Source organism: Dermacentor silvarum, chromosome 1 (assembly GCF_013339745.2).
Source record: "Dermacentor silvarum isolate Dsil-2018 chromosome 1, BIME_Dsil_1.4, whole genome shotgun sequence".
Lineage (NCBI taxonomy): Eukaryota > Metazoa > Arthropoda > Arachnida > Ixodida > Ixodidae > Dermacentor > Dermacentor silvarum.
Genome location: NC_051154.1, coordinates 294,352,042 through 294,379,352, shown reverse-complemented (window position 1 = coordinate 294,379,352; position 27,311 = coordinate 294,352,042). Strand labels below are relative to the sequence as shown.

Genomic DNA, 27,311 nt, shown 5'->3' with positions numbered 1-27,311 from the left:
CGAAAAAGGCTACTACTCGAGTCTTGGCACATTCAGAACACGGCGGGTAATATAAACCGCGTGAAGGGCATTCTTCCTTCTTTGTATGTTCATGGCCGTGCAGACGCGACGAAGGGAAGAAAAGACCCCCCCCTCCCCTGTCCCTCGTCAACGCATTCCCGCGACTAAAGGGCGCCCAGCATCGGTCAACCCAGCCGACCAGCGACGCCGAAGCCCCCCACCCCACCCCCACCACCTATTTTGTCTGTCTAGAACAGGTTCCCTGCCAAGTGTCTCCGCACCTTACGCTCTCTCCCCCTTCCTTTCCTTTGTTACGGCGGACCTTTTAAAAGCGGCACACCGCCACCTCCGAAGAATACCCCCTGAAGAAGGAGCTGAATTGGTTCCGAAACGTCAGGCTAGTAAATTTCCTTATTTGGTTGGAGTCAATCTCTAAGTCTTAATCAATTTTCCCAACTAGACAGGTAATTCTGTCGAAATGTTCAGCTTAAAGATGAAATGCCGTTTTGAAATCGCAGACATATATGTTTCATTTGTTTAACTAACAATTAGCAATTATGTATATTACTGAGAATGTTCCCGCGATCATGAAATCAGCCAGTAGCTGTTGGCGGATCCAGCTGCTTGCGATAATGCTGCTTGATGACATTGTGACAGTGAGAGCAAGCTATCCTTTGCTGTTTTCGACACGAGATTTTAAATTTCTTGTTGCATGCAGTGCAATAATATTTGGCTCACGTGTTCACAGGAGCCTCTTGTACAGATCGGCAGTGTTTTCTTACTATGGTCAAAAAGTGTTTCAGGGCCCCTTTAAGTGGCCCCTCACCAGGTTTGGACATTGCAAACAGAAAAGTGTGGTATGCAAGTTCTGTGCAGACAATCACATCTCCAAAGTATTGCACCAGTAAGAATACACTGTGAAAAGAACTGAAAATTCATATAAAGAGAACCACTCTCCCTGCCAGCAAAGACATCACAGCTGTTGTGTTTGCATCGCATGTGGTGCTTGCAGTACACAAGCAGCCAACAGCAAAGCAAACTGCTCAGGGATGTCTGTGAAATGCAATGTGCCCAGAACTGCCGCTGAAAAGGTGCCTTGTGCCAGAAGAATGGAGAGAGAAAAAAAAAATAGAGGCCAGGGTCACGGCATAAGTGTTGTGCAAGCCCTCGGCTCTGATATTGGAGTAGGTATGAGTGAAATGTCACCTGCAGGCACTGGTTGAGGCAACGGGGAGAGAGCCTCTTACACTGTCACCTTGAAACATAATATTTTCTTCCTTCTCCATTGTCATTAAACCCTTTTTAAAAATATCTTGCATAAAATGTTCCCTGGATGGCATTTTACAATTTCCACTACATAACCTAAATTTCCATCTTCGTGTGAGGCCTTTTAAATATAGTTTTATGCTGTAGCCATGAATTAGGAAGTGGCAAAAGAGGGATTAACTGAAGAAATATCTTATCAGTGAATTAAGTTATGCTATTGAATGGTACTTTTACTGGCTATTTGTCTCTTTCGTGTGCTTGTCATTAAAAGAATCATGTCCAACATGCTGCATGTTTTTGTATACATTTGACATCTGGCACCACGGAGTCAACTAGCTGTTGGCTCATGCTCATCCAATTTTTGCTCTTCTTTTACACGCCTTTGTATTCCAGAATTAGTGTTATGCTGTACAGTGTGACAAATATTGTCTCCAAACTTGTAGAAAGGTAGTTCAGTATTACCTTTTTCAAGGTACCTGTCCAGGTTGCTGTGCTCATGTTACCCATGCCAAAGTAGTTGGCATGAGAATACTTTTAGTTTACTGATGCACAAGTTTAACGTTTCGCTCCGTATGGCCATATAATAATTTTCTTTTTTTTTTTCCAGTGAAGGAAAACAGCCAAGCAACCAGGGAAGGCTAGGCATTGCGGTGCTGGGAAACCACGACACATCAAACGTAAGTCATACAAGTTCCAATATGTGGCACTCAACCACGTAATAGTGGCAAGGGTGTTTCCAGGTACAAGATGTCTTTTAGATGCTTGTTATCTCCCTACTCCCTTCTTTATGTTATTTCAACACTGTCGCTAATAATGTCTGCTGTTTCATTGCTGCTCCTGGCTTGTGCTGATTCACTACAGAACCCTGTACAATTTTCTGCTGCGAGTGAAGCATCAGCAGCACATAGATTGCACGTTGCAAATGAGCACATTTCACATAACCTTGTTGTGATCTTGACAACTGTCAGTTTTGTGTTATGGACTACACCAGGTAGTCATTATTTTTTTTTGGCTGAAGTCATGACATATTCGATGTGCTGCAAAACATTTGCCACCTGGCACTCCATGGCCTTTTGCTTTTCTTCGGCAATTTTTTTTTTGTTCAATAACTTTTTTACTGAGATTTGACATTTCATTGGTGCATCAGTTTCAGATACATTGCAGTGATCACTGCCTGGCATATTTTGCTGTAACTGCAGCATAAGAGCTGCACTACATGCTACGGTCAATGAAACATTTTTTAGCATGTTAGAACAGGATAGTGAAAGAGCCGAGGACAAGCACTCAAATTTACGCTGTGTACTTCCTTTCTTTTCTTGTAAGCATCAGCCAATACATTTCATGTTTTGAACAAACTGTGCAGGGACGCATGTTTTGCCCATAGTTATGTGTAGAGACACTGTTTTTCTGTCTCGCTCTGTGAAAACTCGATTAGAATTTTCGTTTCTACCCCATTTCTCTGGCATCAGTACCTGTGCGATTGGTTTGGAGGATCACTAACTCACGACGCTTGCATTTAAAACAAATTTTTGCTAATTTGTTCCATTCTCATTTCAGTACAAGCTTATTTTGTACAAAGAGAAGCAGCAACAGGTGGCTGGTGCGGCAATTAATGCACAATTTGCAATCAGGGTGAGTTGAGCTGCCTTTTGCCTTTTTTTTTTCCTGACTATTGCTCAGCTAGTAACTTGGCCTTCTTGGAGTTGAGCAGGGCTCGGAGTATGTGGTTGTTTGGCACTAAGCCATATTTGAAGTGTGAGGTTGTTAAACATTTATGAGAGCCCACAGAGCCTGATTAGTTATCTTAGAGTGCATGCAGTGTACATGCTTGACTATGGTTGCTCCAGTTTTCCCTCCTGCAAATGTTTCTACATAGCTGTTCTAGTGTTTGGTTTGCCCTCCCTCTTTCATCTTGACCATACATGGTGTGCATGTTGGTGGAAGTATTAATAAGCTCTCCTTATTGTTTAAACATGTACACTCTGTTTCACACTTAGGGGAAAACTCGGAGCGCCTTGCAAGGTCCGAGTTTTCCCCTAAGTGTGAAACAGACTGTGCATTCACTGTCATACTTAAACTTGAACACGTCCTAAGTGCCTTTTTGCTTCTTCTGTGAAGCGTGCTGGGACTTAGGGCTGAGGTTTCATGATAATGTGTCTCTAGCATAATTTTCTTCCACTGCCGTGGTAGCTTAGTGGTTATGGCTTTGTGCTGCTGAGCTCACGGTCACAGGTTGGATTGATTCTGGCCACTGCAGCCGCATTTTGATGTGGGAGAAATGCAAAAAACACTTGTGTACTTAGACTTAAGTGCACATTAAAGACACTCAGGTGGTCAAAATTAATATGGAGCCCCTCACTACGGCATGCCTCATAATCAAATCGTAACTTTGACACTTCAAACCTCAGAATTTTTGTGCATTTTCGTTCCAACGCATTTGATGTTTGCTGTTCATTAAGCCAACATAAATGTGTCTACATTGTTTGGATTAAGTGCGATAGCAGCTGTACATTTACAGAAACATTCTAGCTGAAATGCAGTAGGGAGGAGGTTAAAGGTTGGCTGTATTGTCGTACTGTGTGCACATTTGGTGTCTGGTGCAGATGCTGGCGTCAGTAATCGAATGGAAAAAAGATGGATGTAAATGAGATGAAGACGAGCGCTTACTTCCAGCTCTTCTTCATGCTGTTTATGTTCTAGTCCACCTTTTGCACTGTTCAACTTACCTTCAACTTAAATATAAAAAGTTTCAATTCCTGTGTTTTATCCTGGGCAACAGAAATGCACAAATACATCTGCTCTGAGGGGAAGTGTCTTGCTAGTTTGTCTGATATAAATTCAGCGTTTCTTTATTTTATGGAGAAAACATTGCCTTCATGGTACGTAATGCAGATATCTATTAATTGAAAATTAGTCAGCATGCATTCGCTCCAAATTTAAGCCTCTGCTAGTGTTTGGATACTAATGAGTTGTTTTTCCCCTGAGAGTGAACAACCCCATACATTTAATTTCATGCGGGCATGTAATTTTCACTTAATGATAACTGGCTGGTTTATTGTTTGAGCAGATTTTAACAATGCACTTTCATGCATGTACTGTTTGTGTAACTTTTTGATGTGCCAAGTTAAATTTTAATATTTTACAGGTACAGGGCAACAACTTCTTGAGCTTCGTTGATGAGAAGCGATTCAACTGGTCTGTGAAGTTTGACAGCGAAGAAGCACTCATCAATTTTGCAAAGCAGGTTGGCGACAGTTTGCAAATACTGAAAGGGCTTTGGAACGGGGGAGTTTGTGTATCGCGAACATTTGAATGTTGGTTGAAACGAGGAATTTCTTCCTGGCACGACTTGCACCTATCCTGATTACATTTGCATGTGTTGTAATCATGAATAAATGTTTGTTAAGGGCTAACATATTCTTAAAACTTACTCTTGCTTGAGTCATTCTTGTATATTTTTTCTAGCTTTGAAAGTGTTGCTTCCGATTATAGCACTCCTCTCCTTCAATAATGACAAATGTAATTGGGAACCTTATTCTGCATAGCGACTTCAAGATGCTACTAGATCTGGTTATACACTTATAGGTTTGAAGCTGGGACAATCCAATGGCCACAGTGTGCCAAGGCATTGCCCTGTGAGACATGTGCTTGATGATAATGAAGGTTTCACAGGGCATCAGAAACCTGTGTTAAAGGAAATAAACTTTTTTGAAAAGAGTGCGCAAGAGCATTAAAGGGGCCCTAAACCACTTTATCGAAGTGGAGAAAGGAATTTGAAGTGAAAATAGGTTTTTCAGAAGTACTTTGCCGCAAAAAAGTACTTACGTGCGTTCAGGCGAAGCGGAGTTATTGGCAATCAAACACAGCCTCCGCTGTGCTCCCGTTCCTTCAATGCCTTGCACTGCGAAGGCTACGGCAGAGTGGGGCGGGGCAACAACGCTCCACCTTCGAAATGTCACCGTGGCACACAGTTCAAATTTCAGACGCCATGACTTCAGATTCTGCTGCCTACGATGCACTAAATGTAAGCTAAACAAGGTTGTACTCAGCGAGCCGCAGTACACTTAGCCAGTGGACTTGTGGCGGCACCCTGCGGTGGCCACGGTGTAGCCAACCACAGCGACCTATTGCAGCTGCTTATGGGAATGCGCTTTATTGCGACATAAAGTGCCCAGAAAAAAGTGAGGATCATGGCTTCTGTTGAAATGAAAGCGTTTGAGAGAAAGGTGACTTCACGCTCTGCTTGCGAGCTCCATGTACCGCGTGCGACCGCAAAACTTGGTTAAGATGTTCACAGCAGTGTATGCTACCCGCGGACATGTTACTTCACCAAGCCCGAGGAGTGGTTCAGGACCCCTTTAAAGGGTTCCTGAACCACCCCTTGGGCTTGGTGAAAAAAGTTTGTTGATAGCATACGCTGGGGCTGTGAACATCTCAGCCAAATTTTGCAGTCGTGCACAGCACGTGGAGCTCGCAAACGGAGCACGGAGTCATTTTTTTTCTTAAATGCTCTTTTTTCAATGGAAGCCTGCTTCCTCACTCTTTTCTGGATGTTTTATTTCTTAATATAGCAGATTCCTATATGTGGCTGTCGTTGGCCAATGGCTGATTATCAATCAAGAAGGGTGTTTGCATCAGTGCGCTTCTTCCTACGGTTACTGTGTATATTTATTGACACAGTTTTATAAACAGGCTGAAGTAAGCGAGAATCTGCTTTCGAATTTCGATAATTACGTACTTCTGGAAGAAGCCGACTATAGTCTGCTCACGCTTTGCCGCAGCTGTGCGTGTAAGAATTAAACTTTGGCCACCCTGCTTATCAGTGTCGTAGCCGTCGGGTCTCACCAATTTTTCAACTAGTTTTGAACGCTCAACTAGCCTTGAACCACACGAAATTTATTGTTATACCACACGTATGCTTGCCAGCGTGTGCTCACTGCTGGCCGCTCCTTGTTAGACACGTTGGCTGACTTCACTTCGTATTGAGCCATTGATAGCGCTTCAAAATGTGCGTGTTGGATGTGATTACTATTTATTGGTTAAGCCAATGCAGGGCAAAGCCGGTCTGTGCCATGCAGCACGGCCAGACTGGAGCATATGAGCGGGACCATGCACTCAAGCCCTGGGGCACAAAGCAAACGCTGCACATGTGCACTACAGTTGCTTGTAGCTGTGGTCTACTATGTAGCATAGATACTGCAGGCGCCGTGGGGCGCTGCGACGAGTCCGCTTACTGAGTGCACTGCGGCTCGCTGAGGACAACCATGTTTCGCACTTCGTAGGCGCCAAAATCTGAAGTAGTGGCGTCTGTGTGAACATCGAAAATCATATTTGAACTGTGCGCCACGGTGACACTCAGTAGGCAGAGCGTTTTGGCCGTGCCCCGCTCCGCTGTAGCCTTTGCAGTGCAAGTTTTTGAAGGAGCAGAAGCACCGTGAAAGGGGCGTTTGATTGCCAATGTGGGGATGCGCGACTCTCACGCGTCCCCTGATGTTGTTTTCCCCGCATGTCTCCTGTAGTCCGGCTTCTCTGCGTGGCTAAGCCCTGCGGTGGTTGCGGCGCGTTGCGAGAGATGGCGCTAGTGTCGCGATGCTGGCGCCACCGAACGGCGAGGTCACTTGGGAGAAAAAGGTCGGAGGCGCTCTCTCTTTTGGCTGGGGATCGGCGACCAACACGCACGAACGCTTCGCGCGACCGTCGCGCGAGGCTAAGAGCGGGACACCGGTATGGACGAACACGGATCGTTCGAGCGCGCCACCGTTCGCGTGACTGTACACATGAACGACTAGGCGATGGTGTCATAGCATGGGGCGAACGTATTCGCTCGCTATCGGTTCGCGGTGAGTCGGACTTTCTTGATTTGTCACGCGCCCGTGTGAATGTTCAATTGGTTGTAATTCGGCTAGTGTGCATTAGTGTATGAAAGGTGCAATAAATGCCCTTTTGATTGTTTGCACTACTGTGTTGTCGTTCCTTTGTCCCAGGAGCACATGTGAGACCCCACACCAATAAGTACGCTTCTGCTGAGCGCATTGAAGTACTTTTTGTGGCAAAGCATTTCTGAAATAGTAATTTTAACTTCAAATGCATTTCTCAACTTGAATAAAAAGTGGTTCAGGGCCCCTTTAATATAACATTTAGATGGCGATTTGTGGTCTGTGTCAAGCAACCACAGCTCTTAATAATGTCATGTGCATGGCTTATTTCGGACTGATCATTTTAACATATGAAACTCCATCTATACTCCCAACAAAAAAAGCACGCCTGCTAACCTTTATCCCAGTGTCTGGCTTCCTTGCACTGAGTGAAAGTTGGCAGTGCCCAGAACTATTTACGCCACAGACAATCCTGCTTAGTGTTGACCAGTGCCACACTTGATCATTAGCTGTCCACTGTTTTCGACAACTTGGCAAAGGCTGGACTCGTAAATGGAGGTGAAAAAGAAAAGTGATGGTTGCATGCAAAATTTTGATCGCATTTGTACCTTTTTCATTATTTATGAAAGTTTGTTTTCAAATTTTTCATTAGGCATACATGAAATATTCCTTGTATCTGGGACTTTTTGCTTTCTGAATTGAATAAATGCAAGAGTAGGGCAAGGAGAACACCTGTTTCATTTTTTTCCCCCTACAATTTCGCAGCAATGGGAGGCTGGGGATGGTATCTTTAGTTTGTTCCAAGACAAATCTAAATGTTATGAATCATTAGCAGAAGTTCGTGGCACACTGCTCCAGCCACCTCTAATTAGTTTACTGGTTATATTGGCAAGTGTCCACTTACACTATGCTTGTGTCCATTTTCACCTGCTTGTCAATGTTATCAAGTTACTTCTTGGTGCAAGACGCACCTATTCTATCTGAAATTTCGCAAACGGTGCAGCCAATTCAATAATGAGAGACATGTCGAATGAGATTGAGCACACATCCTTAACAGTGTTGTACATTCTTGAATGTATCCAAGCACTAACGATTACTCTAGTATAGCAAGATATGTATATAGCAGATGGATTTGACCCAAGAGATCTGTTTTGATGACCGTGCTTGGCACTATCATTGTGATTCAAGTGTTTCTTGTTCTTCTGAGTATGTGTTTGCCCATTAAAGAGTTAGATTCCTAACTTGCACTTTTGGCAGTGTTTGGTTCCTTGCCGTCAATACTTGACAATATCAAACAGACCGTCAAGCACCTTGCAGTTCATTATGAGCAGGTTCGACTGAATGTGAAGGGCTAAAGGTTTTTTACAGTACTTTCAGAAAGACTGCACTTAGGCCCCTTACATTCCTCACCTCCTGACACATTTGCTTTGCGCCTCTTCTTCAGGCTGTCATAGCCAAGGCAGAAAGTCATGGGGCTGGCCTTCTTGACCTGGATAATGTCATAAGCCAGGACCTAATCCTTGGTGAAGGTGAAAGCGAGGCCCTCAAAATTGGCAGTACAGCGGTAATTAAATATACTGCTTGGGTCTTACGAGAGCATCGCCTCAAAAAGGTAAGTGCAGTGTCGCATTTTTCAGCTGGTTAGAGTTAGAGATAATTCAAACCTACACCAGTGTTTTAACCCTGTAATGCCCAGTGTATCGTATGTGCTACGCCTGTTTTGGTACCTTAAAACTCGTGATTTAAGCACGGAAAACTTAAGAGGAAGCTTTAGCTCGGAAGCTTCTATCTAAACACGTGGGAATGGAAAAATCAGTGTTACATTTTAACGCGATAGTGTTTAGGGCCTCCTGTCGCAGAAAATCCGGCGTCGGCATTGCTGCCCGCGACCGAGAAAATCGTCCCCAACCACGCAGGCCCTCCAAATATATTTTGCCACTAAAGTTGCTCTCACTTTGTCTTGCATTCTTTACAAAGTTATTTATCGGAATTTTTAGAGTGACAGCCCACAAACAATTGTCATGAAACAAAACACCGACAGCGCATGCCTTTTATGCTAAATTTTCTCTATAAATCAGCAATCGTTTGATAGAAGTCCTCGTTTGTAATCAAGGAGCAATTTCGAATTGCAGAAAAGGCAAAAAGCACCATTGCAATGGTTGACTATGGATGCTGTGTGGCATTTTGGAAAGTAATTTTTCTTCACTGTGCTTAATATGTTTTGATTTTTAAATCCCTATTTTTTAGTCTCATTCCTAACTTACTAACTAGCAATGCCTAATTTCTTGTACGCAATGAAATTTTTGTAATTTCTTTGAAGATTAACCTCTGGTATGCAAGTTCTCATGGCCTTGTAGAGTTTGCCATAAAGACAAAAAATTAATAGCAATGGCTGTTTGTCTGAAATAAACAGACGTCTAGATGTATATCAAAAGTGGCCATTTGGTTTACTTGAGCTGTAAATGCTGCCATTTTGTTGGGAATTATGAATGCAGTCAAATCTTGATTTAAAATTATGCTTTCGATCGAGAACTTCTTAAAGTGAAGATGTGCTTGTCTAGCAGATCAAACAATCGGGTTGGCTCACATGTTGTGAATGAGTGAGCATTCTTAAATGGGAGATTTTACTAAAAGTGTAGGCAACACTAACGCAGTAAAGTATTCTCGACTAATAATGTTTACCCACATAGCTAAAAAGCATAACCAAAGCAGCCCTCTGTGATGAGGGAGTTGAGAGTTCCGGTTCATTCGAACAAATCCCAAGTTACTGTTTGTAACTTGTGAGAGGGAGGGTGTGTTGAAAAGCAGCATAAGCGGGTGCACGTGGGACCATAGAGGATCACATCATTCCTACAAACCCTTGTTCATAAAGACACTTGCCTGTCCATTGTACATGGACCAAGCCTGCTTTTAGAGCTTTGAACAACTTGTAATTCTGGTTTATTCAAACAAATCATAAGTTTGTTATCACAAGTTGACTGCATTCTGTGTGTACATAAGCTTGACTTGGCCTAGAGCCAAGTCAAGCTTTTTTTATTGGTGTGTGCATGCAGGGCCATATTCGGGAATTATTTTCAGGAGTGGTTTTGCGTGGACAATTGTGGCCGTTTATAAAAATGTCTATTCACTTATTCTCATGTGTGAATCAAGCACATTGTTGACCTATGATAGTATGAACGCATAATACATATATTGACATGTACTTGTTATATAATGACTTGTATATGTAAGTTGTCCTGAGCAGTATATCGCCGTAGCAATAATTTCGGGGGATTCTCGGACCACCTTACCCTCCCTCTGGTTATCGGCCTGCATGTGTCTGTGTGTGGGGGGGGAGGGGGTGTCAGTAGTGGCTGAGCAAATAAGTGGGTGGGTAGGCGGGTGTATGTGATGTTTAAGCAGTGAGTTATCAGTCGCCTTTGTCTCTTTGTTCAAGTCAAGTGCCTTTCAGTGTGATGCATTACAAAACTTACCACATGAACTTATCAGTGACTTGCCTTTGTTTCCAGGTCCTTGACACTACTGACATTGATGAGCCACAGAAGCTCAAGCTTGGCAGAGGAAAACAAGTCAAGGTGGGATTGGTTCCCTGTATTGTCTTTTTCTTTTTTTTCTGGCATGTTTTTTTTCATATTTAAACTTATATCAACCTAGCACTCAGACAAGCCTGGGTCACAAAAAAAAAAAAAGACAACATTGGATGGTATTTAAATGAGCATACCATGACTGACGGAAGGAAAATCTTAAGTTTCGCTACTATAATTTTCTATTCATTATTTGTTCTTGGGAGCTGGCATTGTCAATGCCTAAGCTGTGGATGATGCAAGGGCTGCTTGCCTATGCAGCAGCCCTTTGAGGGACACTAAAGAGAAACACGAAAATAAGTGTAGACTGGTGAATTGTGATTTTGATGCTCTATTTTCATTAATTTCACTGTACTAGGTTGAGTATCAGAAGAGAAAATGAAGGTCAAAGTTACATTCTCAAAAATGTCATGCCAAAATCTCAGGCCCCAGCACTGGTACGACAGTGTGACGTCACGCACTCCAAAGTATAATCTTGCATTTGAGCCCTTGTGCCTCAGTCAATGTTCATGAAACTAAGTTTGGTCTTTAGTTCTTTTAGAATACAATTTAACCTTACCGACAATAAATTGACTAGGCCCAAGCAGACACCTTCAAAATCTGTGATGTCACAGCAAGCTGGTGCTGGGACTTGAAGGTGGCATCGCCACCCGTACTTTGTTTTTGCATCTTTTCTGGCTTGTGAAGCTTCCTGTCATGGTGACAGTGGCTTCTTTGTTATTGTAAAAGAGTAATTTACTAAAACAGCTTCAACTTGTTTAATGCTTTGGTGGCCCTCTAAATGGAGCCACACTTATTTAAGCTTCCACAATAAACAGTGCAGACTGAAGAGCAGCTAGCTGATGCGAAGGCGGTGCATCAACAAGCAAGGCAGAGTGTGTACAGTGTGGAACATCAAATGATCAGCGGGAAAACATCAGCGGGAAAACTTCATTGACTATTACACTATTGACTTCATTACACCCAATAATTCGTTATGTCGAGGTGCGACTGTGCATGTTGGCAGTAGAGCAAGGGCTTGTACGTTGGGATTGAATGTGTGAGCAATTCAATAATTCATGCTGTCTGTGGCAGGAGGGCATACAAAGGTTATTGCTGAATTTTCTTTTCAGAGGAGCCGAGATCTTTTTTTTTACTTCTTGTTTGTTCTAGGCAATTCTAATTTTTGTACTTAAGCTTGGCTCACTGTCAAGTACAGGACTAAAAATTTCGAGTTTAGGAAAATTTTTAAAGGTTTTATTGCTGTACAAACACTTTTTTTATTCTTTGCTTTTTTTCTGCTAGCCTGTGTTTTCCAGCATGCGAAGAGTTATGGAATTTCTGCTGCTGCCAATTTCTTCATTATTTTTTCTCTGTATAAACTACCATTACTCATAATTCTGGCATTGGAAAGGGAAAATTCTTTTTTAATTTTGGTCTTTATACAGGCTGAATTTCATATTAATGGGCCATACTTTGCAAATTTTGATATTATTCTATGAACTATTCATGTATTCAGTTTGAACATGTGGTTAGAGCATTAAATATCAAAAGTATGCAAGGCAAAGTATTATCGAGCAAAGAAACATTAAGTTTGAAGCAGTTAAAAGGAAAGTCATTACACCAAAGAGCACATTGTATTGAGGAAAAAAAAAAAAAAGCTAAGGTCCAGGTTTTATATTCAATTTGTAAAAGTGTAACCTTCCTATTGTAACTGGAAATGCTAGTAAAACATTTATCTAATTGTAACAGTAGTATTGTCATATTGTCTGTCAATTTTATTTATAATCTGCTGGTACAAAATGTATTTTGTTTTGTTGGGGTGGACTTGTTGGCAAAATTTGACATACTTCTAGCAAAAAGGTTGCATTATCTTTCTTTTTTTTGTGCCACTGTAGGGTTTGGAGGAGGGCCTTGTTGGATGCAGAAAGAATTCTCGCCGGTTTCTTGTGCTGCCTCCGTCGCAGGGTTATGGCTCCAAAGGCATGGGGACCACTGTACCACCAAACGCTGTTCTTGTGTTTGATGTCTCTGTTGGCTCTATTAGCAAGGTTTGCCATATTGCTTTGGTCTACAGTGCATGGAGAATGTTGCAATGCTTTTACATTAGAAAGACCCGTGAGGCCACTGACAATATAATGAAACGTGGCTTAAGTACAGGTGGGGGTTGTGGCACTTGTCCCCTACATTTGCCTAATCTGCTTTGTTGCATTGTTAACGTATTTTACTGCACCACGCCAACAGCCCATTATCAGCAGCAGTGAGTAAAAATAGGTGCAACTGATCCATTTCAAGTTGGCAGCCTCGCCTTCTTTTAGTCCCTGTGTCCGACCATAATGGAGGATGTTTCTCGAATATATCTGTTCCTGTCGAGGAGGCACTAAAAAGGAACAGTAGTTCTATACAAACTCATAGATTAGTCCTTCAAAGCGGCCTCCTCACTACTCTGCTTGAAAGTTGTTGCTTATTAGAGGAAAGGGCCCAACTTCAGTTTATAAAATTTGCATCTGAGCTTCAGTGCCCGTTACATCATGTCACGTGTGCTAGTGTACTTTTCAAGTAATAATGTCCTTTTGAATAGAAAAACGTCCACGAATGTTGGGTGGTATCTGAATCTTCACTTTGTGTCCAGTTTATATTGCGCTGGTAACGTGAATCAAGAATGTAGCAATTTTAGAATGATGGGAGTGTTAATTGGTCAGAGGTGGAGATCATCTAGAGATGATTGGAGTATTGGTGGGAAATAAGCAGGGAAGAGAGGGGGATGGGATCGCCACACAAGTAGGTAATTTTACTAGATAAAGCAGAGAAGGCTAGACTATGATATGGTAGCAGGTAAGTAGCTCACACTGGCTAGGTGATTATTTGTTGCCGCCCCGATTCAGTGAGGATTGCCATTAGCGATATCATCATTCTAAAACTGACATTGAAGTTACTCCACGGGTTCCTAACAGGGATCACTGGTTAGGAATTTAAGGAACTGTTATGCAGGACATATCATAAAGGTGGCATATGTAAACTGTGAAAATTACCTACATAATAGCTCTATATGCTTACCATGCTTTTTTGAAGATGAATTAAGTAACTGCCATAATTAATTTTCACAGTCCCATGTGTTGGGGCCCTGAGTACTGCTACCATGTTGGCAATTTCCAGTGCAGCATCCATGTGTCTATTAGGCGGAAATGCCCTCAAGTTGAGGACAGCCCCGTTCCCAGTGTTGAGCTCCAGCAATGGCCTAGCACCTGGCCTGGAGCGTGCTTGTACCTTTTTCTACCAGTAGGTTCCCAATTGCAGCTCTAGCTTGCCTCCTACGGTCATGGTGGATGCGTACTATAAAGGCGATCTGTGATTGCAAAAGGAGTTCTTAGAGACCAATGCTGGAGATTCTCTTTAGTGCTCCCTTTCAATATGTGGACCCTCAGAAGCAGCCATATACTAGGTTGTGGGACAACTACACCCATTATAAAAACCAGTAAATTTCTGAACGTGCGAAAACTCAATTTGTTTTCTCTTTTCTCTTGTCCAATATGACTATCTGTGAAGTATTTGTGAAATTCCTGTAAACACTAGAACACTGTTTTCTATGGTCTTATGTGAGGCTGGGAGAAATGTTATAAATCTGTGGGCCTTCTTTTTAATTGCAAGTGACTTATTGCATTTCATGGTGAACTGTTAAATAGCTTAAATGTTTCACTTCACCTATCATCCTTCATTCATACAATTTAACATTGTAGAAGTCAGCGACATACTGTACTTGCCAGCATTTCCAATCCATAATGAATTAATCAACTGCTCTGACAGCACCAAACCAACTATCTCAAAAATTCAGGAAACGAAAGAAAAAGCCAGCGAAAGGAAAGAGCAGAAAGTAAGACATGTCTACACTTACAACTGTTTATTCAGAAGCAAAGCTTGCTACTTATATACTGTACAAACGCAAGATAACAAGGGGCAACGAAGAGCAAGCAGGAGTCATCAGTGACAAGAACTTGGCAATGTCATCTCCGCATCATATAAGGAAACTCAAGTTTGGCTAACACAGACTTGACCATTTATTTAAATTTGATATGCTTCTAACAGTTCCCACGCGGTTTTATCTTTACTGCTGCCCAAGATTCTCTCATCAAAAAAAAAAAAATGGGGTTCATAGGGGCAAGATCTGCAATGCTCAGAAAGATGCACAGTCGTATCTTTCTTTAAACTGTTTGCGTGTTCCCTCATTCAGTAGTTGACGCTGCGGCCAGTTTGTCTGACATAGGTTCTTCCACAGCTTAGCAGAATCTGATGTACCACTCCTGCGGAACACTGCATGTAGTGATTGATGCATTCCATGATTTTGGGGCAGAGGCAGGTCGGTTTGTTTGGGGTGGAAAAAAATACCTGTTCGCCACCTTCTTAAGGTTGTGGCTCACCTTGTGGAGGTATGGCACCACCACCACCAATAATCTTGTAGTATAGCAAACACCAACTTGCCCGAGAAGTTATTCTCCAGTATCGCATGCATGTGGATGCTCTGCCACTAAGCCATTGCTTCCCTGGTATTGATGTTCCTTTATTTAAATTGTATAGTAATAAAGTACATTTTGTAGTTCACGTGGCAGTGACATTCTGCCGTAGTAGGCCTTTTATATCAACATTTATGTTTCTAGCTGTCCTTCAATGCTCTTGCAAAAGCTCTAGCAACTGCCTTGTCAGGGGTACATTGGAAATTGAGTGTTAAACCGTGGGGTTAGAACACTGAAGGCATAGAAGGGCTTGGCAGTTAAAAGAAATGGAAGGGTACTGGGGGGGGAGTGGGGTTGACCCCTTGCTTCCCAACCACTGCATTGTCTGGCCGAAACCTCTTTGGAGTAATAATTGCAGACTTGGGAGAATTGCCACCCTCTCCATCCCCACTGCTCTTCCGACGCCATGGTAGGGCTTTGCACAACTGCTATTAGGCTGATTTGCTGAAATTTTGTTCTATTTGGGCCATTTTGGCATCGGAAATGTTGTCAAAACTTGCTATGTTGAGTTTCTGGTCACATGAGGATGTGATTCCCTTTTATTGCGATAGCAATTACAGTATAGACCACTTATAACATAACCGCTTATAGTGCAGGACCGGATATAGTGCGGTCTTTTCAGACTCCCGTTAATTTTCCCATAGCACTCCATGTATACACGTATCGCTTATAGTGCAGTTGCTGGAGACGAAATAACGGTTACAGTGCGGTTGCCTGGAAGTTTGGCAGTCAACTGAGACAGCGAACGCTCCCCTCAAGCTGCAGATATACTCCAACGTAACATGAGTGCGCACGTCAAGCTCCGCAACGTCGCGGTGGCGAACAACCGGTGCGTCTCGTGCGATCGAGTGTGTTCCAACGTTGCTTGCGCGTCGCTCCGTTCATATTTTTCACCCGGCACACCAAGCCGCGCTGGCCACGCATCCCAGCATTCCTCACGAGGTGCGGGTAGAAGGATGTAATGGCGGGAGCGCTCGAAAGCACGTCCGTCGCCGCGGCTCTCTGCGCATTAACAAGCATGGTGTCATGCACACACAAGCGCAGTGCACACAATGCAACACAGTGCACGGGGGCTGTGCCCCTGTTGCAGATGGCTTTCAAGATACAACGGCCCCTGCAGGCGGGCGTGCACACTCAGAGTAAACGTACCCCCACCCTCCAAGCCATGCGCACGACGTAAGACGGCGCGCTTCCTTCCCTCTTTCCTCCCTTGCATGTGCGAGATTGCGACGCGATCACCGGCTCACCCTCGCACGCTTTCAGTCGCACATACAGCATACGGTGACGATTTTATCGCCCTTGGACTTTATACAGAACCTCGCGGCGACAGCTATGGCAGCTAGAAATGCGCCTGGGGCCGTATTCTGCAATGTTCGCCTAGACGAAATTTCTTTTTTCGCTTTCAGGGTGTGCGCTGATTGGCTGGTGGAGCAAAATTGAATGACGTCGGGCTCAACCACCCAATCAGCTCATCCAATTTTGCTAAAACAGCTAATCAGCGCACGTCTGAAAGCGAAAAAAGAAATTTCGCCTAGGCGAACATTTCAGAATACGGCCCCTGGAGTGTCCATATACAATATAAACCACTTATAACGTAACCGATTATAGTGTAGGACCGGATATAGTGCGGTCTTTTCAGACTCCCGTTAATTTTCCCATAGCACTCTATGTATACACGTATCGCTTATAGTGCAGTTGCGGGAAACGAAATGCCGGTTACAGTGCGGCTCCCTGGGAGTACGGAAGTTAGCGGAGACGGCGAACGCTCCCCTCAAACGGGCGCCCCAAGGAGTGCTCGAGGAAGAAAGAGAGACGAAGTGGAGCAGAAGGGCACGAGGTGCGAACGAACAGCCAGTGAGGCTGAAACCAGAACCTTGAGTGCGAGAAAATATCACGGCGCGCATAGCGAGCGAGGGCCATGAAACTGCCAACGCCGGCCAACGCTCGCTTCACGGTAACGGCAGTAAACGAAACTTCAGAGACGGAATGGGCGGCGCCGGCACGGCACGGCGAAGAGCGCACGCACGCGGAGACCGTGGAATGTGAGGGAGGAGGGCGACAGGGAAGCGGATTTCGCCTCGGCAACTCCGGCGCTTAGCTCAGGCCCCTCGCCCTCCCTCGTAGCTCCCTCACTTTCGACTGTCGCCAAGTGCGCCTGCCGCCGTGCAGGCGCCGCCGCTCCAGCTGGCCCGGTGCCAGCTCCCCGAAGTTTCGTTTTCTGCCGTTATTGGGAAGCGGGCGTTTGCCGGCGTGGGGACAGTTTCGTTGGCCGGCCTGGGACAGCGCCGCTGCTTCCCTCTGCGCTGTAGTCGCAGCGTGCAAGGTCAACACGTGACTAAAAAGTAGAGGAAGCATAAAGGAGAAAGAAGGGTTCACTGCCATTTTTTACGCGTGGCTACGGTAGCGTGGCTGAGACGTCGGCACGTACATGCATGTTCCGGCGCAACGCAGAATCGGCGACTTTGCCATTTGAGAGAGGGGGAAATTTCCACCGCGTTTTTATTTCTTTCTTTTTCTTTTTCTTTTTTTTGTTCGCGCGCAACATTGAGGGGTCTCTCCTAAGCTTTTACTCTATGGCGGTGCCGGAGCAATGCCGGTCGGAAGCGCCGCCGCATGATTTGGTTCAAATTAACGAGATTCGACTGTAAATTGAATGCAAACGTTCTAGCCGCATTCCTCGACTGTCGCATACGCGTGGCGGCTCGGTGCACATGTTTTGCATGTGTGCGGGCCTTGAAAATTGTTGCTTTAGTTATAGTGCGGTAGCGCTTATAGTGCAGATATTCGCGACTCCGGAGACTTACGTTATAAGCGGTCTACACTGTAATTGCTATCGCAATAAAATCGTTGTTTTGGTTATAGTGCGGTACCGCTTATAATGCGGATATTCTCGACCACGGTGACTTACGTTATAAGCGGTCTACACTGTATATGGAAAATTCAGGCACATTTACGCCGTCGCTGTGATGTTCCATATAAAGTCCAAGGGCGATAACATTATCATCGCACACTGTATGCTGTATGTGGGAGTGAAAGCGCACGAGGGTGAGCCAACGATGGCGGCGTTCTACTCCGATGGCTGCTGCGTATGGCGCGGCCATGTTTGCTCTGTTTTCGCCGCTTTCGCATTCAAGCGAGAGGCATCACGAAGGTCAGTTCACTACTCGCTGCTGCCGCGCTTCCTCACTCCACCATTTTGACAGCGAGTTTCCGCAGTCATTGAGTGAGATGTGGGAATTTTTGCTTGTGCGTGTGCGACACCACGCTTGTAAATTTAGTTAGTAAGCGAATGTTTACTAGTTTCTACGGCAGTTGTAACTACTATCCTTACATCGTATAGCTGTCTACTAATTTGCTATCGCAATCAATGCTTCGCCTTTTGAGCAAAACTACTACTTTTTGTTTTGTTTTTTTACCGATAAAATTTACTTGAGTTATAGAAGTTGTCAAAGTCCCTGACATCATGGCAAGCTGATTTGAGAACTTGAAAACAGCGTCACCATTACTATTTTTCATTGTCTATTCTGGCTGCTTGACAAACCTCCTTTCACAGTAAGAGTGGTCATGTTGCTATTGCAGCAGCATAGTTTACTGCTACAGCTTAATATTTCTCTATAGTGACTGTTTAACTAGGAACAAATGCAGACACTTTTACTCACAGAACCACTTACCTTAACTGAAGTTGAATGCTCTTATAGCTCCAGCTTGTATTGTCTGTGGTGAGAGATACTTTCATTTTTGAATGCTGTTGTTTGCTTAATCTTCCTTTCACATTAATTTTCTTCAAATGTAGTCCAAGTCTGCTACAAAGGAGAACACGCCAAGATCATCCACCCCAGTTTCTGGTGCAGCTGAGGGCACTGAGAGAAAAGAAGCTAGGAGTCATTCGCAAGGGTTTGTTGTGCTGTTTCTCTTTGAACAATTGTTTTTCAGTTGAAAACTTCATTAAACCGAGAATTTTGCTGAAATTAGGTTTCTGTGCTATGGCCACTAAAAAAAAAAAAACTGTAAGCCTCCTGAGCACTTGCAGTGGTTAAATCATTGTTAGTAAGCATCTATGCACAAAATGCCACGAATGATTTGTTACAATTTCACAGTTAAGCGCACTATCATATTGTGTGCTATCAGTGTAATGCACAATAGCACACAGGCATGTGCGGGAAGAACCAAACCTGTGGTTCAGGCCGCACCCTGTGCTCAGTGTGCCATTGAATTAAACCATACAGATCATAACCAGCAGCAGCCAATGCCGGGCTTCCAAGTGCTTATGTAGTAAGACCTACTGGCAGTGGAGTCGGGAACAGGTAAAAAATGCAGGAGATGCTCCTCCCTCAAATATGTGCTGCACCTGCTCCCGATCTCTCTGCACTGGAAAAAGGAAACACCTGGGCAGTTATGTCAATCCCAGCAACTCGTAGTTCAAGGACAGCAATGCTGTACAAGGGAGTTCTCGCATCCTTTGAATGTAGAACAGTGTTTTATGGGGGCATTGGGGGCAGAGGTCTCGATACCCTCTTCCCAGGTCTCCTGAGAGGGCTGGCTATGATGGGCTGAGGCCCCCTAGATTAGCAGCAGGCAGGATCCCTGGCATGCCTATGGACGCTGACGCCAACACTGATAAAGTACAGACGGGTGCCGCTGATCGTGAGAGAACACATATGCTGAGGTGCTTGGTATGCCGCCGAAAAAAAAGTCTTAACCAAAAGGTCCACACGTGATACCCACAGAATGTTTGTCGATTTAGGGGCCTCCTAGCTGATTTTCAAGATGGAGCCAGTTAAACGTGGCATGAGAAACAAATTATAAATTGGCTAATATTCTAGAAACGATGTTTCTAGCCTATAAATTGGCTAGAAACGTTCAAAGAAGTTCTTGTGTACTTGAGTGATGCTTACGCAAGGGGTAACATTTATTCTATAACTCTCGATAATAACGTTTCAAAGCAAATTCGGGGCCTTCATGCAGGCTGGGTTGCTGTGTCTGCTTTGATACCGATCGTGCCACCACATATCGTCGCACAATGATGGTCATAGTCCTCTTAGTAGCTTCGCTGTAAAAAAAAAAGTGTATCAGAAGTTCTATCATCTCTTGTATGGACACCAACCGAAGGTGCCTCCATCCCTTGGATGCTGTGGTCAGCTGTGTGCAGCAAGGAAATATAGTACACAGGAATCATGGATGCTAAGGAAATTTCACAAAACTGTGCACGTGTTGGGATTCTTCAGCAGCTAGTGGAGCCAGCAAAGAAGAGATGTCTGCAAAGACATGCCGCTAGGATGGCACGAGTGCTCAGCACTGAGCAGGCCACAAGTACACACACTTCAGTGGCATGTGCACAGTCTTTTGCTCAGCTGCAGGCTGCAAAAGCACACATGTAAGCCAGGGCGGCAATGCAGTCAAAAGGCAACACAAATGCACACATATGTACTCGCATGCTATAAGGGGACAAATGCGCAGCAATGCTTGGCTGGGGCACATAGAGAGAATCTGAGGAGCATTTGCTGCTGCATTTTTTATCTGTCACGGACTCTGTCTGGTAGCATTAGGTGAGGCTGGTGATGTATGCCACGGTGACTGCCAGCAACAACAGTGCATAGGAAAGACCTCTCTCTCTCTTTTTTATGCCAGTGCTAGGAGGTATGTTAGCAAAGGCTCCTTCACTGCGCTGCCTGTAGTAAGAAGGGAAGACGAGTGTTCTTGCCATTTGTTAGGTGCTGAGAATTTTTTGCCATCAGCTCCTGTTCACCTTTTATGACTATTTGGCGTAACAAAATCAGCATTTATAGTGCTTCTCTGTGTTTTCATGCTATGACTTTGCTGTGCTGCAGCTGTTAGCAGAATTTGGAAAAGCTAACACGTTTGCCAGTCTTCGTTTCTTTTCTTCTTTCCTTACCCACCGCGATAGCTTAGTGGCTATAGCATTGCGCTACTGAGCTCAGTCTCAGGTTTGATCCTGGCCATGGGGGCCGCATTTCGATGTGGGCGAAATGCAAAAACGCTCATGTGCCTAGATTTGGGTGCACATTAAAGAGCCCCAGGTAGTAAACATATTAATCCAAAGTCACCCGCTATGGCATGCCACATAAGCAGATCGTGGTTTGGGCACGAAAAGCCCCAGAATTTAGTTTAAATAATCATTGTTTCTTCTTTTCTTGGAAGCAGCAGTGTGGATGAACCAGCACGTTCGCGAGCACCTTCTGCTCCCCCAGACTGGCCACCACAGCAGCCAGCCACCAATCCAGCCGTGGCTCCAGCAACAGCAGTAGCCAGTGGTGGCGAGAGTGACAAGGCACGGCTACTTTCACGCATGGCCAAGATGGGGGCCCAAATGCTGCCTATGCCCGGAGCAGTCCCGGCTCAGCCCAGCAGTGACTCTGAAGTAGAGGTGACCGACATGATCTTTAAGTTCAAACAGGCCAGTGCTCTCAAATTTTGAGGCTGAAAGCACACTAAAGAGAAATATCAAGTTAAGCTTAATATTCCTCTTTAGTGGCACTCTCCACATTCAGACCAGAATGTCTAGAGTGCAGAAGCAATGGGAATGAAACCCACTACTACATGGCAAAGTACACAATGCAGCTGCACTCTGTTCACATGTTCCAGAGGTGAACAGAAGGTGCTTTAGGGCTTAGGCACAGGCTGCATTAAAAACGCTGGCAGGACTTTGGGTTGGAAAGCTGAACAACCTCGGCCATTCGCTCATCTCACCAGATACCAGTGATGATGCATTGTGTTGCACCACTACTAGCTGCTTCAAGAGACAGGAGCCTTTGCACCAAAAGCAGTGCAGTGCCACAATAGCTTTGACATATCTACTGCAACTCTATCTAACCAGCACACATGAGCAATTTCTCTCCTTATTACTTTCTATATCCTCAGCACAAAAAAAAAAGCATCAACAACAGAAGCGCCACCACACGGCCTGCCACCTGCTCTGAACGCAAGCACGGTACTTTGCATTTGTGTCGTACGATTAGTTTCTTGATTGCTATAGCGAATGTTGGCAACCTCAGCCATGCATGGTACTTGCAGACACACTTACCTAGTCATATTTCTTTGACATTAGTAAGCCACTATGTAATATTAGGGAAACAGGGCGTTGATCTTATCATTTCTTGTGTGATATCAGTTCCAAGTAAGTCAGAATAAACAACTGCAGTGAACCCTTACTTTCAGAGTATTCTGGTTCAGATGCAGAGGAGTGTGTCTGCCAGGGATGCCTGTTTAGAAGGGACCTTAAAGCACGTTTTAAGTCTGAGACCTGAGAAATGCATTCAATTTGAGTCGGTGTCCTTCAAGGAATATAATCCTAAAGGAATATTTTAAAAAGACCTAATGTCAAGGAGAAATTAGGAGCACAGTATTTACAATCTCCATTCCCCCTTGACTCGTGTTCTCCTGAGCTGAGAGGTGGTGCTGATAAGTGACAAGCCAGTTGCGTCTTACCTTTCCTTCTTTTTTCGGCATGCTTATGATAACCTTTCGAGATGGACGTCTGCCAAAACTCTCTGAAAGTGACAAAGAAGCAGCAATAGAAATGATGAGCCATGTTAACGGATCTCACTTCCCCGTTTACTAAATATCAAGCTGACGTTGACTGGCAGCTGGCTGGAAGTTTAAAGTATGACGAGGAGGAGCAGTCTTTGAGCTGTTTGTTAGCCCCACACACCACATACAGTCAAACCTCATTAATACGTAGTCGGCCAGGAACGACGTTTAGGTACGTACTAAACGATGCACGAATTAACTGCCAGTGCTAGTTTAGCAGCTACTTACCGGCCGGAAAAGAACTTGTGTAACATGTAAACTTGTAAACATTCGCTTACTACCGTATTTACACGATTGAGGTCGACCCATTTTTTCAAATTTGACAATCCAATGTTGGGGGGTCGACTTAGAATCGAAACTGAACCGTGTACCGCTAGTAGCGGCAAGAGAAACGAGAAATCAGGGGCGCTACGGCGTGGTTACAACTTTGCACCTACGTTTCCATGGTTACGGTAGAAGCGTAGCGTATTAATTTACCGTATTGCATACATTTTGATTGCGCGCACCACGGGCGCACGGCTCTTGTGGGAGCATCGATCATGGAAGAGCTGCCGTTTGGGGGGTATTGGTAGTTGGCGGAAGAGCCGTCGTTAGGGGGTATGGTAGTTGGCGGATGAGCCGTCGTTTGGGGGGTATTAGTAGTTGGCGGAAGAGCTTTTCTTTGAGATACGATTGTTTTCGACGGCCGCGCGCATCTGTCCTTTCTGCTGTTGTGCTGAATCGTCGCGCCTGTCATGAGTGCCAAGAACTTTCGGCACTCGTTCACAGCAGCGTTCAAAAGGGCTGCTATCCTCCCTGCCGAGGAAACTAACAACTGCGCAGTGGGACGCAAGTTTGGAGTCAGTGAACGTGTGGTGCGGCAGTGGCGGCTTCAGCGCGAGGAAATTTGGCCTCCCTGGCTACTGTGTGCGGGTGGGTCCTCTCTGCGTGGGCGGCTGTACCTCGCGATGTCGTGGTGCGGTCGTTCGCGAAGTGTGGACTTGCACTTGATGACGACGTGCTGTGGGACCGCAGCAGCTATGACGGCAGCAGTGCCAGTGAGGTCGACTCTAGTGACGATGAGTAGTCTTAGCAACCCCATCAATAAATTTCCCTTGTGTGAATGCACTCGCGTGGTTTTTCTCTCCCCCCCCCCCCGCTTTTTTTTTTGAGACATGAAATTTTGGGGGGGTCGACCTACATTCGAGTCGACTTACAATCGTGTAAATACGGTAACTAAATTACCAAGCACGGTGTCATGCGCACACAGGTAAACATGAACACATCTTGCTCGATGACCGCGGAAACTCGATGTGAAAAGGCTGGACTGATGAGGCAGGCCCAGCAAGACCAACGAGCGACTTGACCTTCGCCCTGTCTCTAGCTTCAACGCGAACAAACCGTCGAAAGCACAGCGCACACGAAGCTACCACCAGCATTAGTTGCACTTTGTTCACATCGCAGATCACTTTCAAGATAAGGCGCCTGCGCTGCCGTAACCCCCCCCCCCCCCCCCCCTGCTTTCCCGCCGCCCCCGCCGTACCTTGCGGCCTCGCGCGTGAGAGATTGAGCTGACCCTTGCTCGCACATACAGCGTACGGTGCGCAGTGACGATGTTACCGTGTTTGGACTTTATACGGCACCTCAAAGCAATGACCGCGGTGGCGGCAGAAATGCGCTTGGAGTGTCCATAAGATTGCTATCGTAATAAAATGTGCTTCTGCGCGGTTACTACTTGAATTGGATTCGCGAATTCGCACCCCCTACCGGCAGCTTCTTCGCATTACCAGAGCCAATCTCGAAGGCCATGCATAGTGCGCTGCATTCTGCAACAGCTGTATGAGCAGGAAATACGTCATGGTGGCCATGCTTTAAGGTCACTATCGCTGGCAACTGTCGTCCGGGCGCTGCAGCTTGAGAATCGAATGTCTGCGCACATGAGATTTTGGCAATATTGTGCCTGTGCGGGTAGAACTAGACAGAAAATAGTACGCACTAACCATTTGGTGACACATGGGAAAGTACGGCTTAAGCGGTCAGCCAATACATGGGGTTCAATGGGGGCTGGGTGGGGGAATCTTTGTGACTACCTTTAAACCGAAATTGCTCATTAAGCGGGTACATATTAACGAGGTTTGACTGTATAGCTGCAAAACTTTAAAAAAATGTTTGCAGCTGCATCCCCTACCCGTGGAATGTTTGTTTGCCAAGCTCAAGGGAATGAGAATTGTAATCAATTCAACATCAACATCAGGGTGATGTTTGGGGAACTGACTAAAAGTTTGGGAAAAGGCTTGGCAAATGTCGGTGCCCCCTACAAGAGGCATGGTCTTCGCAATCACTTAAATGTGCAGACAGTACAGTGTGTACCGCTTATAACGTAAGTCGCCAGAGTCGCGAATATCTGCACTATAAGCGGCACTGCACTGTAACCAAAATGATTTTCAAGCCCTGCACGTATGCAAAACGTGTAGACCAAGAATGTAGACACGCTTGTACTATCGCACGCACATCGCGATTATGTTTTCGCCAGTGAGCTGGCGAAAACATAATCACGATGTAGCCGGTGCTCTTCAAGCTCAACAGCTTTGCACTGAGTCAAAACGAAACTGTTTGCCGCAACCGCTGCGGAAAAAACCGTGTCCGCTATCGACGCGATTATGAACGGCGACTTTGCGGTACTGAAGGCAAGCGCCCGACGCACGCTCCCACTCTGGACGAATTAACTACCATTCTCGATCTGCAACACCTGCAGTCGAAACTGCGGTCGCTATCTATGCGATCATTGATGGCGACTACGCAGTTTTTTAGGCACGCGGCCAACGCGCGTACCGAGTAAAAACGAAACTACTGTTCACCGCAACCGCTGCGGAGAAAAACGCGGCCGGTATCGACGCGATCGTAGATGACGATCACGCAGTTACGAAAGCCCGCGGCCAATGCGGTGTTATGCGCAGCAGTAAACGCAAGAATACAGGCTTTAAAGACACAAATAGGCTCGAAGCGTTCCGGCGTTGCTGTCATTAGGGAGTTTTAGAATAGGGGCCCCAAAGAAATAGCGTCGACACCACTGCGCATGCGCGAGACGCTAACTGCGTTTGGGTTTTGCGTTGGGCACGCTATTTCACCGATTTAGCGGGAGCCCCAAAAGCAGCCCCAAAAGCTTTGCGTCAACAAACATGGCGGCACCCATCGAAGCGACGGCTCTCCGAGTACCAAACTCGGCTTGATTCTTGGTAACGCGTGAAGTTCGTAAGCTAGGAGAAGTGACTGCGGTTATCGCTTTCTCTCAACTAACGTGTGTAATGAAGATTGATTCATTAAACGCTGCTGATTCCGAATTCGATTGTCGATTTCATCGCTCGTAGGCCTAACATGGATTAGCTTGGCTGGTGAAGGCACGTCAAGTTGGTTAATCAAAATTAGGTGCAACAATCGCTTGCTGCTAATATAATAACCTCTCAATTGTAATTAAACGCAAAACCACTAAAGTCAAAATTACTCTTCCTATCATAAAATGGTATAGTTTATTTTAATATTTATAATAGTTCTTCTTTGACACCGTAGTGGCGCTGCAAGCGCAATACGCTATTCGCAAACGCAAAGCCCTATTCTAAATCTCTTCACTCTTGCATGCCCCAACGCTAACACCCGCAAAGCTCTTTGGGGCCCCAAACTTTTGGGGCCCCTATTCTAAAACTCTCTATACACGTACGTTTTCAACTGATGGCTGTGGCGATGCGGACTCCGCCGCTTCGTTTCGGTTGGACGCTAGCGCCGTTCTTGCTCTTTTGCGTCCCACATTTACGGCGCTCCTCGAGCTCCAAAACTAGTCTGAATTACCGATGTGCGGCCAAATAAGTCCGAATTAACGAGAGTTTGATTGCATTGAATAATGCACACGCCGGCTGAGAGCACGCACCTTGTTGAGAAGCGTGCTCGCTGCCGCCCTTGTCGGCGAGATTTTCCCGCGGAAGCCGCATTATAACCGGTATTTCGTCTCACGCGGCTGCACTGTAAGCGGTAAGCGTATACATGGAGTGCTATGGGAAAATTAACGGGAGTCTGAAAAGACCGTACTATATCCGGTCCTGCACTATAAACGGTTACGTTATAAGTGGTCTATACTGTTTTATGGCAAGAGCAGCGACAAGGAAATAAAAATGAATGACAACACAATAGAAATACTATGCAGTGAAGTTGACGTAAGTCAACTTTACTGGGGTGATTCAGGGCCCCCTTTAAGCTGTCACTGAAGCCGCCTTCACCATGACCTGAAACTTTCAGGATGAACGGCCACCAGTGGCTCACCAGGCTCCAGCAGCGGTGCCTTTGCCACAACACGCTGCTAGAGAAGGCTCCCCCAAGCCAATGGTGAAACCACGCACCTTCTCACAGCACTCCTTAGGAGACGCAGTTTCGCATCCAACTCCACTTCCACCTACACTGCAGCCCATGGTCAGCTCTTATGCCCCAGGTCAGTACTTTTATCTGTTTCTTTGTCTTTTTTCCATTTCAAGAGAACTAAATTATGCACTCTCTCTTGCTGTTCCTTATGTGCCACTGTTGTG

General features: G+C 45.2%; 1 protein-coding gene across 7 annotated transcripts in view; it reads left to right on the top strand.

The window, feature by feature from the left end:
• The window catches only part of LOC119437229 (FK506-binding protein 15-like), a 141,382-nt gene that overhangs the window by 5,187 nt on the left and 108,884 nt on the right, over positions 1–27,311 (top strand). For all 7 annotated transcript variants that reach the window (XR_007464907.1, XM_049660365.1, XM_049660368.1 and 4 more), the window contains exons 4-12: positions 1,874–1,943; positions 2,824–2,898; positions 4,412–4,510; positions 8,587–8,754; positions 10,652–10,717; positions 12,604–12,756; positions 19,007–19,107; positions 21,376–21,598; positions 27,028–27,217. Coding sequence is in view for 6 of the 7 variants with exons in the window: in XM_049660365.1 (XP_049516322.1) it covers positions 1,874–1,943; positions 2,824–2,898; positions 4,412–4,510; positions 8,587–8,754; positions 10,652–10,717; positions 12,604–12,756; positions 19,007–19,107; positions 21,376–21,598; positions 27,028–27,217 (1,145 nt within the window). In the remaining variant the exon portion in view is untranslated. The remainder of the gene's footprint in view (positions 1–1,873; positions 1,944–2,823; positions 2,899–4,411; positions 4,511–8,586; positions 8,755–10,651; positions 10,718–12,603; positions 12,757–19,006; positions 19,108–21,375; positions 21,599–27,027; positions 27,218–27,311) is intronic.